This window comes from Podarcis raffonei, chromosome 1 (assembly GCF_027172205.1).
Source record: "Podarcis raffonei isolate rPodRaf1 chromosome 1, rPodRaf1.pri, whole genome shotgun sequence".
In the NCBI taxonomy this organism is placed as follows: Eukaryota; Metazoa; Chordata; class Lepidosauria; order Squamata; family Lacertidae; genus Podarcis; species Podarcis raffonei.
This window is the reverse complement of record NC_070602.1, coordinates 21,469,668-21,487,062: the sequence shown is the minus strand read 5'-3', so window position 1 is coordinate 21,487,062 and position 17,395 is coordinate 21,469,668. Positions and strand designations below refer to the sequence as shown.

The 17,395-nt window shown below is 42.6% G+C and overlaps 1 protein-coding gene across 2 annotated transcripts; it reads left to right on the top strand.

Moving 5' to 3' along the window:
• The first annotated feature begins 6,423 nt into the window (after positions 1 to 6,423).
• Positions 6,424 to 16,060, top strand: LOC128407548 (cytochrome P450 2C19-like). 2 transcript variants are annotated; one of them, XR_008328833.1, is made up of 10 exons: positions 6,424 to 6,693; positions 8,242 to 8,404; positions 9,561 to 9,710; positions 10,362 to 10,522; positions 11,220 to 11,396; positions 11,752 to 11,893; positions 12,698 to 12,885; positions 13,344 to 13,485; positions 13,827 to 15,431; positions 15,480 to 16,060. XR_008328833.1 is itself a non-coding variant. In XM_053376044.1 (9 exons), the coding sequence occupies exons 1-9, from the start codon at positions 6,511 to 6,513 to the stop codon at positions 14,006 to 14,008; spliced, it is 1,488 nt and encodes a 495-aa protein (XP_053232019.1). In that variant the 5' UTR covers positions 6,424 to 6,510; the 3' UTR covers positions 14,009 to 16,060. The 2 variants fall into 2 exon arrangements, 1 of the variants encoding a protein (XP_053232019.1); XM_053376044.1 differs by having other exon boundaries at positions 13,827 to 16,060.
• The last annotated feature ends 1,335 nt before the right edge of the window (positions 16,061 to 17,395 follow it).

Genomic DNA, 17,395 nt, shown 5'->3' with positions numbered 1-17,395 from the left:
CATTTTGCTCTGTTCATGTAGAAGCGAGTGATTTTTGTTTGTGTTTTCTTTAGAGTGGCTCTTTTAAAGGTGGGTCTTACAGCCTTCAGAGAAAAGCCTGAGGTTTTGCAGCCACTCCTGGTCGTCACCATTGTTTCTTTAAAGTTGTAAATTATTTCTTTATTGTTGTAATAAACACGCTACAATGCATTGACTGAGATAAATGGATAGGAGGTATTTGTAAAAGAGAAGAAAGACAACGTGGTGAAGAAGCAGGGGTGAGTTTACTTCTTCAATTGCTACAGAGTGATTACCGCAGAGGCTCTGGTACTCCCCCGGTAATAATCAAGAGGCTTAAAAAGGATTTTAAAATATATATATATATATCTTCTTTCAGGGTCTCCGTACCTTAAAACTTTGAGTTAAAAACTTAATTAAGCTAAACTAGGATCATTAGCTCCGTCGCTGGGCTCTCCGCAAGGCAGTTTTGGGTAAAAAGGGAGAGGTTCCAAGGCCTCCCCAGGCCCTTATCAGGTAAGCGATTTTTCTTTCCTCCCGAGGATTTCTCTCTAGTCACGTTCTTTTCCTTTAGGGAGTTATACTCACTCAGCTGCAGTAAAAGTTCACAGCAGGTTTCCTTCAGCTATTAATCCTCCTTATCACTTAAAACAATAATAAAACACTAATAAAATAGCACAAATAACACAATACTAACGCGGAGCTGCTGGCAGGATAGTAGCCGGCAGCCATTTTGGTAACTAATTTTAAAACAAATTTCGGAATTGGCCTCGGGAAATATTAAACCTTCGAAAGACTCGTATCCTCATTCCCACAAGACAAATGAAGAGGGTCTCTCAATCATCAAATGGCTAGTCCTGCTTACTGAGGACATTGAATCCATAAAGTCCTACTTGGACATTTGCACAAAAATTCTTACCATCATGGCTGACTCCTGTAAAACTCTCTGGAGAAAACCTGTTGGAATGCCTGCAGAATCGGAAAGTAATCATGGCCTCGCCTCCACCCTCTGTAGGAGTGGCCCATTAAGGAAGGGTAAGAAAGCCCGCAGAGCTAATGCTTGTAAAAGGAGATCCATAGTTGTAAAAAATGTTAAAAAAAGTAAAAACATAAAAAATTTTAAGATAGTGCATTATAAAAAAATGGTTTTTAAAAAGCTTTTTAACCTACTCGAGAGCACATCAGCCTCTGGGACTAGAGGGAACCTGGTGAAGTCTTTAGCCAAGAAGTCAGTTAAACAGGATTTGCCCCCAAACGTCTGTGCTGATAAAGCTCTGGATTGTCTAAAACCTTCAGTGCTTGCTCCACCACCAAGCTCTAAGCAAGATTTATTGCCCCAAGATCCATGGTCCTACGTTTTAACCATAGACAACTCCAAATCCAATAAGGAGAGCATTCCAACAAATAAGAACTGGAAGCTGGTGTTGCTTCAAAACAAGCTTGTTTTTTCAAGCTATCCTAAGCCTCCAGGATTCTTATCTCAAGAGGATCGCAAAGTCCATCTACTGAACTTCCTTAAGGCATATATGCCAGGTATTTTGAGTAATCCCTCGGAGTTGGACCAAGTGGAATATCTATATTTTGATGGCTTGCTTGCCAGGGCGGTGGCTACATTCCATGATTGGAGATTGGCAAAACTGATATATAAACACAGAGAATACCTAAAGACAAGTGGTGTAAAAATATCAAGGTACTTTAAAAATGAGGCCTCTCCTATCCCACTATTCCCCAGTTCTGCAACTTCGACTGCAGCACCTCATCAAAAGGCTGAATACCACACTTTAATTGATATAAAATCCACTGAGGACTCGCCTAATCACCACCCAGAGTTACTTACTAATGATCTACAAAGACCAGACTCTCCCGGGACTTTATATGAGGCGAGCCAAGGTAACGGGTTCGAAAGTTTTGAAAATAACTTAGTTCACTCCTACTGCGCTCTCCCCCAAGAAAGTCAGAACAAAATACTTTATAGACTGAATAACCTTTGTTCTTGTCTGACGAATCTGATGAAGGACCAACCGGGACCACACAACCAAAACATATCTGATTATGTCCCAGATCAGGCTCCATGCTTCTATCGTCACGAGCTGGATTTATGGGTCAGGAAGCCCTCCGTTACCCCAGGCCAATTGGTTGCTGCGGAGATGAATCCATCCTCTCAGATCTTGGAGCTGAAACGCCCCTCCTATAACCCAGCTCGCATGCAATCCATCCCAGAGGCAAACCTGATCACTACATTAGCATGGGATAAAATGAGAGAATTAAATGAGACTGAATTGGGCTCCCCAAATAAAGTGCCCAGCATGGGTGCACCAGGTTGCAACCCTAGCATTCCCCCCTCCTCAAATGTGAGCATACTGAATACATCTTTAAACATCATTGAATTAGCATCTGAACTATCTGAACCCGCTGAAAGGGCTAATAGTAAGAACCAGAGGAACTTGGTGTGACATCCGGAATGCACCACGCATACCTCACTAGCACCCTTAAGTCAAAGATCTCTCCAAACTCTTTCTATTATGTCCTGGAATGTAGCTGGACTCTCATGTAAATTAGCTGATTCTGATTTTATAAATTTTCTTGTGTCTTATGATATAATACTTTTGCAGGAAACCTGGTCTCTTAAACCTTTAAATATTCCTAATTTTATTACTTATAATTTACCCGCTACTAAAATGTCAACAAAAGGACGCCCTAAAGCCGGTTTGATTTGTGGTATTAAACAGTCTTCTAACCTTAAAATTAATTATATCAGAAATATTGGACAGTATGCACAATTGTTATCATTTTCCATTGTTTACAGGGAAATTCTTCTTTTAAATATATACTTTCCTCCCATAGAGTTGGAAATTAGACCAGATTATGGTTGGAATATAGTCTCTGAAGAGTTGTATTTAATACGCAGTAAATCTCCAAACATCCCCCTGATTGTAATGGGAGACACCAATGCTCGAATTGGATCAGATAATACAGCTCTCTATAAACGCTATGTCTCAAATCTAGCTGAAGATGCCCCACTTCCATTGAGAATAGGGAGGAATTCAAAGGACATCATTATTAACAAAGCGGGAGGAAAACTTTTACAATTGGTTTTAGAATTTAATCTTTCATTTTTGAATGGCTCAGTGTGGCCGGATATTCCAGGAAATTTTACCTTCAGCTCCAAAAGGGGTAGGAGCGTAATCGACTATTCTCTAGTTTCCGTTGAAATGTTAAATGAAGTTGCCTCTTTTACAGTTGTACCTCGCTCAGAGAGTGACCACTTCCCAATAGTTTTAGAGATGTACAGGAATCCTAGAAATAATGATATTTGTCCTCCTAATAGTATTGATAAGACTATTTATGCCAAAAGAATTTATATAAGTGATAAAAATAGGGAGGATCTATTAGCAGTATTTGAAAATAACCCAGTTATTCTCGAACCTGTGGCTAACCAAAATTTGATGTCCTTGGAGAACAATGATTGTTATTATAAGACTATCCAGGAATTATTTTCTTCTTTTTTAGACCCTCAGTTCAGCAACAAACCTTTAAATAATTATAACTAGTTTGATAAAGATTGTATTAACTATAAGAAAGAACTTAGAACTTGTCTAAAAGAAGCCTCTATTAACAACTCCCAAGGTCTCTGGAAGACTTATTTTGAAATGAAAAATGCTTTTAAGAACATGCTCCTGGAAAAAAAATCTGAGTTCGCACTAGCCAAATGGTCTAAAATTGTTACTGCATTAGAAATTAAAGATACTAAAACTTTTTGGTCACTTCTCTCAATAAAAGATATCACTGATTTCCCTAATATAAGCGATGAGGCCTGGATTTCACATTTTACTGCTGTTTTTTATGATCACCAAGTATGTAAAAAGGAAAATTTTAAATTTTCTCTGGCAAAAACCACACAATTTCAAATTACTGTTGAGGAGATGAAAAGGATAATTGTTTCGTTTAAGCAAGGGAAATCACCTGGTATGGATGGCATTCCAATAGACCTGTTGAGATTAGATGTAGAATGGTGGGCCATTAAACTTGTGCCGCTTTTTAATTCTATCTATCACTCAGCCCTTGTACCTAAGTCGTGGAACAACTCAATAGTGGTGCCGATCTTTAAAAAAGGTGATAGGAATTGCCAAGAGAATTACAGGCCTATAAGTTTGTTACCATGCATAAGTAAAATATATGCCAAATCTCTGCTTATTAAATTGGAAGAATGGATGCTGACAAAAGGTCTACCTGGTAAAGAGCAGGCTGGTTTTAAGGCAGGCTCGTCAACTCTTGACCAGTGTCTAGTGTTAAGTCATCTTGTGGATAAATATGTCATAAGAAATAAACGAAAACTCTTTGTGGCATTTGTAGATTTAAAAAGTGCCTTTGATTCGGTCGACCGCAATAAACTATGGACTAAACTAGAACACCTTGGTATCGACCCATATCTACTTACACTGATTCAAAGTTTACATTCTAATAACCAAATATATGTTAAAGTATCAAAAGATGGTAGACTAGCAGGTCCTATTCTGAATAATCGAGGAGTTAGGCAAGGCTGTATCTTGGCCCCTACCCTATTTAATCTATTTTTATCTGACCTACCATTATTTCTTCAAAACGCAACCACTCATACTCCTTATTTAAACAATAGCCCACTCTTTCTATTACTTTATGCAGATGATGCTGTAATTATTTCACTCTCTGTTTTGGGTTTAAAAAAATTATTTAAGAGTTTCTCAAACTATTGCTCTCTCAATAATCTCAAAATTAATTATGATAAGACAAAGATTATGCAATTCAGAAAGAGAGGGAACCCAAAAGGCTGTATAATTAATGGACATCTAATACAGGAAGTTAAGCACTTCAATTATCTGGGAATTACATTCAAAAATAATATGAATTGGAATACACATATATGTGCTGCAATAGTTAAGACCAAAGTGACAGCCCACCATATTAAATCCTATTTTTTTTTCTCCAGTAGGAAACAGATTTATTCCAGCTGTATTGCAAGTGATTGACATGAAACTTTGTGCCCAACTTCTATATGGCACACCAGTGTGGATTTCAGGTGACCTCAAGAGGTTGGATAAATTTCACGCATCCCTTCTGAGGTCATTATTAGGACTTGCAAACTCTGTAAAATATGAAACAATATGTTGTGAGCTGGGAACATTGCCTTTATCAGTAAGAGCATGGCTGAGGACCTTGAAATATTGGATCTTCCTCCATTATAGAGCCCTATCCCCTAATTCTCTACTTTACGATCTTTTAAGTTCCAGTTACAGATAGGTAGCCGTGTTGGTCTGCCATAGTCAAAACAAAAAAAATTTTTTCCTTCCAGTAGCACCTTAAAGATCAACTAAGTTAGTTCTTGGTATGAGCTTTCGTGTGCATGCACACGAAAGCTCATACCAAGAACTAACTTAGTTGGTCTTTAAGGTGCTACTGGAAGGAAAATTTTTTTTTTGTTTTGATCTTTTAAGTGATAGTGCAATTCACAATCTATCACTGACTTGCAGGAGAAAATTGGATTCGATAGGGCTCACTCTAACTGATTTTGAAATTTCTGATCCCAAAGATACATGGGAAATTATCAGGAAGACTCTTACAGAAAAAAGTGTCCTCGCCATGCTTGAGGTTGCAAAGCGCAGCACCTGCTCTCCTATCCACTTAAATCTCCCTTTGTGTAGAGATTTTCAAAAGGGATACATGACAAATCTGAAGAAACATGAATCGTGTAGGCTGTTTATGTTGGCCAGATTTAACATGTTTCCCTCGGTGGTAGTGAGAGGAAGATACTTTGCTATCCCAGAATCAGAGCGTCTCTGCAAATGCGGAAAACAGGAACCCGATACTCTGGAGCATGTGTTCTTTTCCTGTGATTTTGGCAGTTATGCCAGAAGACAATTGTTTGAGGCCCTAAAATTTAATAGACAGATTTTTACAAAACCAACTGTTCAGGACCTGCTGGCGGACAGCGATGATCAAATTACTGTTATAGTGGCTGAATTTTTGAGGGCTGTCCATGAAGAAAGAATGGGCCATGATAGAGAGACTTAGTGGTTCTTAATGGTAGGTGATGTTGCTGTGTTGTATTATATTATCTATGTACATCGATTTATTTTTTGGAGTTAAGAATAGGACTGGGATAAATTGTGTTCGCTGAGCCCGTATTTTACACAGTCTGTATATGATGTTTGTTTGATAATGTGTGGTGTGCTATGCCTAATAAAGGATTTTGAATTTGAATTTGAAAAACTGAACCCCTGGTTGTCTTACATCACAGACCTTGTGTACAGTAATGCCGTTATCATTGCCTTAATAATCGATGAAGAAAAAGAAGTTCAGAGAAGTTCATTTCTTGATTATACAACCTGATCTACTTAATGGCTAATCTCATTTACTCAGAGAAACCTAGAATTCCTATTGGTGAAAATCCATGTATATGTGACCTCCTCAGAGTATATAAAATTGGAAAGCAAATTAATTCATCTAGAGTCATTTCAGTCACTGTTAGCTGGTGCCATGGAGCCTCTAGGGACAGTGACCATTTTGATGATCATATGTATCTCTTGCCTTGTTTTCCTTGCAGTCAGGAGCAGAACGCCAGAGAATGCAAAGCAGCTGCCACCTGGCCCACCTCCACTGCCCATCGTAGGGAACGCTCTGCAGCTGAAGACCAACAACCTGGCCCAGGTTCTCCAGGAGGTAAGCCAAAGATGAGCACCTTCCTCAACAGCTGTCTGTTGATGACCGTTACCTGTTTGCAAGCCTCTTTCCGTCTGACTCTTTTGGAAGGGGACTATCCATTGTCAGTTTGTTTATTTATAGATGGTACCATCTGTGTGCAGGCCACATTTGCAGAGTATAAGGCAACAGACTCTGCACTTTGACAGAGGAGAAGCAAAAGAGGGAGGGGAGGCATCCAGACCAGAGGAAAAGAATAGCAGAATCGCTGTGATTTCAGTGGCACAGACTTGCGCTTGGCTACATTGGCAGGGATGGGGAGCAGGGACTTGTCCCAAAGGCTCCTCAGAAAAGAGGTGGACTTTGAGCAGGTCCCACAACTCCACAAAGGGGGTTGATTTATTGTCATTTTATTGTTTTATCCTTAAAATAAAAGGCATAAAGCCCCCTTCTGAGTAACGAACTTTAAAAAGCAATAGTGCAATTTTCATACTATATTAGAGACAGGGGGCGGGGGCGGGTCCAATTCTCCCTCCGCACATGGATGGTTTGGCCATTTTTGCCCTCTGAACATTTTTAGCCTCTGCTGGACAGTGGGGAGTTCATAGTCTTCTTGTATTTCGAAAAGCTGCTCCTTTATTTTCCCCAGAATGTGCTTGGTTGGAAGGTACTTTAAGAATTCCCTTAGAAAAATAAGTGTGAGGGGGACATAACAGAGCAGTATAATCATATTCCCGGTATAGAGAAAGTAGACGGGAGAACACTTTTACCCCCCTCTCATAATGCCATACCCTCCAACACTTCTCCAATGAAAATAGGGACATCCCATTCCATAACGATAATTTTACTATAGCCCACAAACCTTACTGGGTTGCCCCAGCCACTCTGGGCAGCTTCCAACATATATAAAAACATAATGAAAACATTAGAAATTAAACAAAAAAACACTTCCCTATTCAGGATTGCCTTCAGAGGGGGTCGGATAACTCTATACCCTCCAACATTTCTCCAATGAAAATAGGGACAGCCTAAGGACATTCTGTGATCAAACTGGGATGGCTTCTCTAAATCAGGGATGTCCCTGGAAAATAGGGACACTTGAAGGGTCTGTAATGCTAAAACTTGGAGTCTTCAATTAAAGCTGAGTGTTGGAAGATTTACAACACACGCAAGATAGTAGTTCTTCATACAGTGCATATTGAAACTGTGGAATTCACTGTGGAATTTTGTTAAGACAAAATTCATTGAAGATAAAGCTACGCATAGCTGCTTGTGATGATGCTGAACCTCCACCAGTTCCAGGGACCTGCAGGAGGGGAGCGTGCTATTGCACTCAGGCCATGTTTTTGAGCTTCCCAGAAGAACTGTGTTGGCCACTGTGATAACAGTTGTGGACTAGTTGGCCTTCGGCCTGATCTAGCTGCAGAACTCTTCTGTATGTTATTAAGAGTCATGTGGTTCAGATCCCCATAGTGAGTCTGGGGGCAGCGGGGCTCTACATCAGCTATATGACTCTCTCCTAATCCTCAAACCCACCTAGATGTGTGTCCTTCTCTATCTTTTTTCCAGTTTGGTGAGAAGTATGGCTCTGTGTTCACAATGTATTTTGGAACAGAACGGGTTGTGGTGCTGCATGGCTATGATGCAGTGAAAGAAGCGCTGATCGACCGTGGAGAGGAATTTGCTGCCAGGGGACGCCTGCCATTAGCTGATGATGTCAACAAGGGATTAGGTATTTTATGCTGGTTGACCAGTGGAGGGGGGGACGCAGGAAAATCCCTCTATTCATGAAAATAAAGCAAAAAATGTTGCAAAGACAAGTCATTGCATCTTGAGATAAACTTTCCTAATTAATGTTCCCACTGGACTGTAGCAATAGATAATTAGCAGCCTTTTAATAGCGGAGCTATATATTGGCCATTGCCGTTTAAGAGAGAAATGAGCCATCTCATAAAAGTACTTAAGGAATATCTAGGGCAGTAGCGGAGAAAGGTGGGTGTGGTGGGTGCTGGCCGCCCTGGGTGCAATCCCTGAGGGGAGTGATATCACCACAGGTGGCGCCCCACTGGGATGTGCGTTGCCGCTGGCACCTGCCGGAAGGTCCCCGCCGCTGCGCGCCGCCTTACACCCAAGGGTGCTTACCCCTGCCCACACAGGCCACTCCAGGTGCCGGAGCAGCTAGCTCCGCCTCTGGTTTAGAGGAAGCACCAAAAATTAAAACAGGATTGAATGAGTCTCTAGCCTTTAAAAATAATGGTCTGGGGCAATTCTGGTGTGGACAGTAAGTGTGAGAGTTATGTGACCAGAATTCCCTGGCCTGGATTTTGTGAATCAATAAGCTCTCCACACCAAGAAAGAGTTTCAAAGTTACTGCAAGCTATCGTTAAATTTGTTATCAAGAAAATAAATAAATACAAATCAACACATTGCACTTAAACAACTAGCAATGTAGTCCAGTTTCTTTAAGTTCTTTCTGGTTAATAAAGTCCAAGAACTATTGCTTCTTCATTATACTGGCAGCTTCAGAGAGAGACCCAGGCTCCAAGAGATAAATTATCAGTTAACATAAATATCAAAACATTGAAACCTCTTTTTAAGCTTTAGCTGCAAAAATGGACATTCTGCAAATGCAAACCTCCACTACGTTTCATCCACAACACACACAAACATAGGATTTTATGCACATTAAACACATATATTTTACAGTAAGGGCATGTATCAGAAGACTGGCCAGCTACTGGTTATGGAATAAGGAGGCACCAAAGTACCAAGTCTCCAGGTGGTCTGGAGCCAAGAATAAGAGCCTCCTGCTCTTCCAACCTGCTTCTTCTGCTCTCCCTTTCAGTCCATCCATCTCCTTCATGCCCATTTCCTCTTCTGCTTTCCAGGAATTGGATTCAGCAATGGGGAGGGGTGGAAGCAGCTCCGGCGTTTTGCCCTTACCACCCTGCGCAACTTTGGCATGGGAAAGAAAAGTATTGAGGAGAGGATCCAGGAGGAAGCACAGTTCCTGCTAGAAAAGTTCCAGGACACGCAGGGTGGGTAGCCACTGCCCTTCATCGACATAGGCTTATCAAACAGACCCCCTTAAACATCACAACAGATTCTGGGGTATATTACAACAGATTACTAACCACCACCTGGTCCTAGGTCACTGAGGGCTTCATACACACCAGTAATGCACTGAACTTACCTTGTCAATGTACTGGCAAACAATGCATAGCTTTCAGCAGGGGTGTAATATGCTGACACAGACCAGTTCCATCTAAAGCCCGGCTGCTGCGTCTCTATCAACTGCAAGAGTGCTCCGCAGATATTGTTGAATTCCAGCTGCTTTCAGCCCCAACAGTCAACAGTGGTCCAGAAGTTAGAGTCTAGCCGCATCTGAAGTGCTTTAGATTCCCTAGTTTTAGTCTAGACTTCACCAAGTCCTGCACCACTGTGGTCACTCTTTCCTATCTAAGGATATATTGGCTGAAGCTGGAAGAAAGCAGCTTGGAAAGTCCTTGGAAGAAACCACTCATAGCCACTGAAGATGCCCATGCCTCCAGAATTGTTGTGAGAAAGGCAGCTCCCTGTCTGACCACTGAGGCCAGGAGCCAGGAAATGGCAGCTCAGAAATTCCAGACTAGATCATTGCCTAAAACCTGAAGTGGGGTTGTATAATTATTTTTTTGTTATCCTTCCAGAGAAGCCCTTGGATCCAACCTACTCGCTCAGTTGTGCTCTCTCAAATGTCATTTGTGCAATTGTCTTTGGGAAACGATACGATTATAATGACAAGAAGTTCCTATCCATGATGAGCTTAATGAATGAAAACTTTCAGGTTTTTAGCTCTTCTTGGGGACAGGTAGGTGCCATCTTTTTAAAGGCCCTTTCCCACAAAGTCTAAATTTTCCTGCTGTTTAAATTCTTTCTTCCAGGCTTCTCATGACCCATACTGCCTCTGCCTCTTAATATTTCTGTTAATGTCCTAGCTGCAGGTTTGCCATGGGTAACTGGTTAGCCACTGTGACAGCACGATGGGCCACTGGCCTGATTCAATAGTCTCTTCTTACGTTCTTATGTTTTTAATTTGGAGATCCAGTCAAGGTCCGTGCATACAATGCCAATACCTGGATCTAGTAACCACGGTTTGACTTAACAGCAGCCCAGTGGAGCAGGAAGTAAAGCTTAAGCAGTTTTGGCAGTGGGGGTGGGGGATTGTTGCATGATTTCTCAGTTTTTTGTAAAGGTACACATAGGAGAAATAAAAAAATAAAAAAATCTGCTTATGACCTCTACAACCATTAGGCAGAGGATGGGAAAGCACTAACTGAGAGGAAGGGAAGATAATACAATGCAGTACACTCAATGAAGCACCACCCAGTAATGCAGATGGGGAACATCTACACAGATTTTCGAGGCATTGGCAGTGAAAATGCTGGTGTGTGGACCACAGAGTTGAAATGCACACAAGGCAACAGTGGCCAATGTTATGCTGAAGCCCGAGTGTGGACAAACCCTGACTGAGGTTGGTGCCAACGGGTCTCTTGTGTTTCTTCTAGCTCTACAACCTCTTTCCTTCTTTGATGAAATGCATCCCTGGGCCCCACCACAAAGTGCTGAAAAACAACTTGGCACTCAGACAGTTTGTTTTGGAGGAGGTTGAAGAACACAAGCCCACTCTGGACCCCAGCTCACCTCGGGATTTTATCGACTGCTTCCTTATGAAAATGGATCAGGTAATCATGCAAACTCACAGAACTCTCCAAGTGGGTTCTCCTGCCACTCCTGAAGCTTCCCAACCAGCAGACTTCCATCCAGCTTCTTGTGGGGAATGCCAAGGAAAGAGATTCCTGCCCACACCCCATTGTAGATTCATTTCCCATTGCTGACCTGTTCCTGCAGTAAGTGGGAAGTTCTTTCTAATGATTAGCCCTCTGGGCAAGGAATGTCTAGAGGAACGAGCTATAAAAAGACTTGAGATAAGATGTGTCTTGGGAAGGGAGCTGGTCCCAGTGGCACTGCTAAATTCTTGTTATGCTGTACTCAGAACAATTGAGTTGACTCCACTGACTGTGTTGTGTGTTTCTGCAGGAAAAAGGTTATAGTGCATCCCATTTCACCATTGAAAACCTGGCCATAAGCACAGTTGACTTGTTTGCGGCTGGAACAGAGACCACCAGCACCACACTGCGATACGGGTTCATGATCCTCCTCAAATACCCAGAGATACAAGGTAAAACAGATGCGTTATTAGTACTTATTATTCTAGTTCTTTCCCAGATTTATGTGTCACAGGTCCAAGAGGTGGTTGTTCTGCCACTTTCCCCAGGAAAACCCACTGTTCATTGCTGAATGTTAACCATTGCTGACTGACATCAGCAGTAAACAGAAGGCTTTCCTGGAGACCACAGTGGGGATGTGTGTGTGGACAAAATGCTCATACCCATGCCTAGAAATCCCAGCAAAAACAGAAGTGTGGATGAGCTCTTATTGCAAACCCCAGGATTTTATATACAAACAGTATCAACTTGAATTTGGCCCAGTAGTATAGTGGCAGCCAGTGCAGATTCTATAGACAAAGGCATCACATCCTGCACCAGCTGAACTTTCTGTGCCAGCCTGAAGGGTAGCCCACAAAGGCACAACCACAAGGGCCAGGGGTCAAAAGGCCCTCAGGTGGGATCAGAATCACTGCAGGACAGTGCCTCCAATAGGAATCCCTCTAAGCTGGACCATCACTTGCTCCTAAAACTTCCCTAAAGAGGAGCCTTTTGTCCCTCTGGGCTCCTTTTGGATAGAAATTGAATTAATATATAAATAATTGCAGTTATACTATGTTTCCCTGTTTACAGATGGATTACTGAAGGTGAGCTACAATAATTTGTCTGAGTTAATGTGATGAGTCAATAGAAAGTTGGCATCAGAAAACATTGAAAACTCCAAAAATGTGCAGGGGCTGGCAGGCACTCCCATGGAATTTCAATTGCTTCTATGATATTTCCTGCAGTGGTGTTAAACCTCATTCTTCCCATTACAGAGAAAGTGCATGAAGAAATTGACAGAGTTATTGGCCGATCACGAAGTCCTTGCATGGGAGATCGTGGGGAAATGCCTTACACAGATGCGGTCATCCATGAGATCCAGAGGTTCATCTCTCTCCTCCCACTGAGCGTCCCTCATGCAGTACTCAAAGACACACCGTTCAGACAATATGTCATTCCAAAGGTCAGCTCTTTTCAAGGCTCTAAGTAGTAATAGGAGGCTGCTAGCTATGATGGCTATATTCTACCCCGATGGTGAGAGGCAGCATGCTTCTGAATACCAGTGGGTGGAAACCACAGGAATTGAGAGTGCTGTCTTGTTTAGATTATGTTTAAGGGCTTCCCATGGGCGTTTGGTTGGACACCATGAAAACAGGATGCTGGACCAGATGGGGCCACTGGACTGATCCAGCAGAGCTTTTCTTCTCTTCGTATGTACAAGCAAGGGAAGTAGTTTTGCCCAACTCCTAAAGTGTAGCTGGGCATCTTCAGACCTGGACTTCATTTTAAACACCCTATTGCCTTCAGAAGCTGCCCCATTCTTCTCTGTATCAACAAAGTACCTTCCTTCCTGTTAGTGCCTTCCCACACCATTAATTGGTTGTCATGGCCATCCAGCCCATTTCTTTGCACTCTCTGCAGGGCACTACCATATATCCTATTCTGACGTCTGTGCTACATGACAGCAAAGAATTTCCAAACCCCAAAGAATTTGACCCGGGACATTTCTTGCACAAAGATGGCACCTTCAGGAAGAGCGACTATTTCATGCCTTTCTCAGCAGGTAAGATCTCTGCTTCCTCAGTAGGCTGCAGTCTTGGCCAGCTCAGCTCTTTCCAGTCTCCCTAATTGGCTGGTGTCGGGGCAATGAGGGGGAACCTCCTTCCTCCTGCAGCCTAAACAGGAAGGGCTGCCAGTTTGTGAGGGAGGGGCAGAGGCTTCTGGGTCCATCAGAACTCCTTGTACCTTTCCTGTGGCCAGCTGAAACAAAAGAAATGGTGGAAAGAGTGACTCTCCCAAGAGCTGTTCTGGAGCAGCACCTTTGCTCCTTTGGCATGATTGTTATTTTCTCTGTAACAGCCAAAGTGGTTGTTATGCATCTTACACTTTGGGTTTCCTTTGCAGGGAAGCGGATATGTGTGGGGGAAGGTCTGGCCCGTATGGAGATCTTCTTGTTCTTGACCACCATATTACAGAACTTCACTCTGAAGTCCATCATTGACCCCAAGGACATCGATCTCACACCGGTGTTGAGCAGCATAGGCAACTTCCCTCGGCCCTATCAGCTCTGCATTGTCCCTCGCTGAAAAGCCTGCCTCAGGAGGGCTGCACATGTGGAAAAGTCGCAGCCTGGCCAATCTTTGTTCAAAAAACCCATAACACAATATCTCCTCATGTGTGGAGCCCTATCTTCTTACCTGACTATTTGTTGAAATGTTACTTTGGGGATCGTGCTAGAGACTATTTCATGTTGAAGACATTATTGCAAAGGACAAATAGCAGGATTTAGAAATTAGTCCCACACAAAAAAATCCCATTCTTATCTTTCTTGCCCCTTCATATGCATATGTGTGCAGCAGCGTAGCTAGCCGCTGGAGTGACTGGTGCATGGGCGTGTCCTGCAGCCAGGGGTGTGTCGAGCCACCCATGGGGGCGGGGCAAACCTCTCCAATGCTTGGAGCCTCTCCGCCGCCTCCCCCTCAGCTGTAGGGCATCTGAGGGAGAGGCAGTAGGCAGACACAAATCCCACATTGCAGCGCGAAACTTGCACGTGCCTAAGCCACCATGTCACTCCAAAAAATTTCATGAGCCCAATTTTTTAAAAACTCATTTTGTCACACACCTCTCAATGATGACATCCGGGGCAGACTGTACCCCCCCACCCCCTTCCTCCACCACTGTATTTGTGTGATGGGCAAAATCTGCCAAGATGTAAGCTTTTTAGCCACTGAGTCTTGTTACTCTTTGTGCTAAATGAAGCCAATCAGAGTGGAAGGAACTGAGTCAACCACTGAGGAACTGGCGACCCTCAATGGTGGTTGGAGTCTTGCACCCATCACCCCTGATGTTGGCTGGGGCAGATGGGGGCTGGAGTCCAGGAATATCTGAAGGGCTGCAGGTTCCCCATTCTTGCCATGAGGGCTCAGTTGGGACAATTCCCATAATCCCATTTCATTGGCTAGGTGGCTGGAGATAATGGGAGCTGCAGTCCAGCAACAAAATCTCCAACCTTGACTTGGTGGGTTGAAGTGCTGCAGGCTGTAGAAGCTGGGTGGGTTGAGACCCCTGTCTGAGATGACCTTTTCATTCCCTCGCATGTCGTACCTGAGATACAGCAAAGTTGTTTAACTGAGTGACAACATAAGCTTTTTTGGTAACCCTTCTATAGATCTGTACACTGAGATTGGCAGGTATGTCAATGCTAATAATAAAGCACAGGCAGACAATTTTATTTGGAAAGATATTCCAATAAACTCAGTTTGGAGTTTCCCGGTGCTAGAACAAAATGTCTTTCACTTTCAGCCTGAGCTAAGAAGGAAAGTCTTTGGAGGGTGCTGCAGAAATCAATAGCTTTTAAAATCTTTACCCCTTTCAACTAGTAGAACATCCTTGAGACTTGACATTTACAAATGTTTGCCAATAATTCCTTTAAGGGTAACCATGTTCTAAAGAACAGATAGCAATACTGGATGCAACTGAACTTCTGAGTAAGTATGGGAAATGAACTAAGTTGGATCCAGAAATCTACTAGTCCTAGGAAGCATATCTTCAAGAAAGGCACAGAGCATAGATGGGCAAGATCTCCCAAGCCTACCTTGGATGAACTTGGAAATCATCCAAGATCTTCCAGGATAAGAAAACTATTTTTTTTTCTCCTGAGCCCAACTGAGGCTCTCACTGTCTTTAAAAATCTAGAACTGAGAAAATAGCCCTCCCTCAAATTCTCCACTTACTTTGTGGGTGGCAAAATAAGGAAGGTCATTGTGGCGTTTGCCCTCCGAGGTGTGTGACATCATACTGGGTTCATAAGGAAAGGGTTAACTAATTGTAAAATGACTAACCTATAGGAACCCAAGGGGAGAAGTTAGAGTTAGTGTTAGAGTTGTTAAGAAGTCAGTTGAGAGTTAGAGAAGGGAGAGGGAGGATAAGTCTGTGGGTTGGGCTAGTTTGATGTGAGAACGTGAGAGAATCAGTTAAGAGGAGTCAGTTAAACAGTTGGGATAATCAGTTAGAAGGTATTAGAAAGGTATAGGCCGGTAAAGAAACTAAGATTAAGAAACTGACAAGAAAATTAACTGAGAAACCATATTTGTTAATGCTTACAAAATAAACTTGTTTATTTGATTTAATTTTAACAACTGTCTGGACTCAGTGTGTAGCCGAGAGTAACGGGTTGGTGGCAGCGGGGAAGCGAGCACAGTGGTGGCGCAGGGATCAATAGATCGTCAAACGTCCGGGAACCACAGTCATTTCACTGAATATTCTCCAAGGGAGGACTGAAAATCTCCAGGAGGAGTTGGAGAGGGAAAACTTTCAAAGAATTGTCAGAATTTCTTTCCTCTCAGCCTTCCTTCAACCCTGCTCCCATTCAGTGAAACAGAAAAATGTTTCCCTAGTACAAATTCAGAGGCAGCATGGGCAAAATTGGTGAGGGGAAGTCCACCTATGAAGTTAACCAAGGAAGAATGGTCTTCCTCTTCTGTCTTCAGAATTTTTCTTTTTGGTTCCTGCATCCTCTCAATTATGCTCCTATTCAAAGTAGTGAAGTAATGTTTCTCCATTGCATTGCATTGAGTGGAAGGGGCTAGAGGAAGGAACTTGTCTCTGATTTTAATTCAAGCTGGAGAAGAATTCGGGGCTTGAAATGCATGTCCTCTGTCCCCACTGAAACTCCTGAAGGTCTTCTCCAAACCAAAGTTTGGAGAATTGTGATGGTTTCACTAGCATAGAAAACTACTGTTCCACTTCTTCTGGAGAATAAGAGCACATCCAGATGTATGTGTTTTTTTACCTGTTGGTGAAATGGAATGGCTTTATAGATGTCCTTCACCCTCCCAGAGCTAAATAAATAATACTATGACAAAGTGAATGCTGTCACTTGTAAAGATTATGCAAGTATAGCAATTTTATTTGCAGATTTATAAACTGCTTCACAACCAAACATTACTGCAGCTGTGTACAGTAAAATACAGAGGATTCCTAATGCAGTAAACTACATTTGCTTTGCATAATTTATTCTGACTCTGCAAGGCTTCAGGAGGAAAGAGTTGCTTTGCAAGCCACTGATACCTTCACCCCCTGAAATCCCAAGCTCCTTCTAGTTTCTACCAGGCATTGCTTATGCACTTCGGAGCTTAGCCTTGGTTTGTAATGTAACACAAGCTACTGCCATTCATTGTATTAGTAGCAATCCAGCACACCTTCATTTACTAGAGTAAGATGTGGCAATTATTGTTCCCCCTTCTCTTCCAAGAGATAGCTGCAGGAGCATGCGCAGTAGGTTGCTTTTTAGGGTGGTTTGAATGGCTGCTCTCAGAAGATTCTGGCAGTCTCACCTGGCCCTGGGAGAGAGAACATAAGAGAACTCTGCTGGAGCAGGTCAGAGGCCTATCTAGTCCAGCATCCTGCTCTCCCTGTGGCCTACCAGATGCCTATGAGAAGCCCTCAAGGAGCAACTGAGCACTACAGTGCTC

What these genes read in the sequence shown, in the direction of transcription:
- LOC128407548 (XM_053376044.1), top strand. Translation starts at nt 6,511, where the DNA reads ATGGAGCCTCTAGGGACAGTGACCATTTTGATGATCATATGTATCTCT. An exon ending in TGATGTCAACAAGGGATTAG is followed by an intron (nt 8,405 to 9,560) that starts GTATTTTATGCT and finishes TCTGCTTTCCAG; the next exon opens with GAATTGGATTCAGCAATGGG. An exon ending in AAAGTTCCAGGACACGCAGG is followed by an intron (nt 9,711 to 10,361) that starts GTGGGTAGCCAC and finishes TTATCCTTCCAG; the next exon opens with AGAAGCCCTTGGATCCAACC.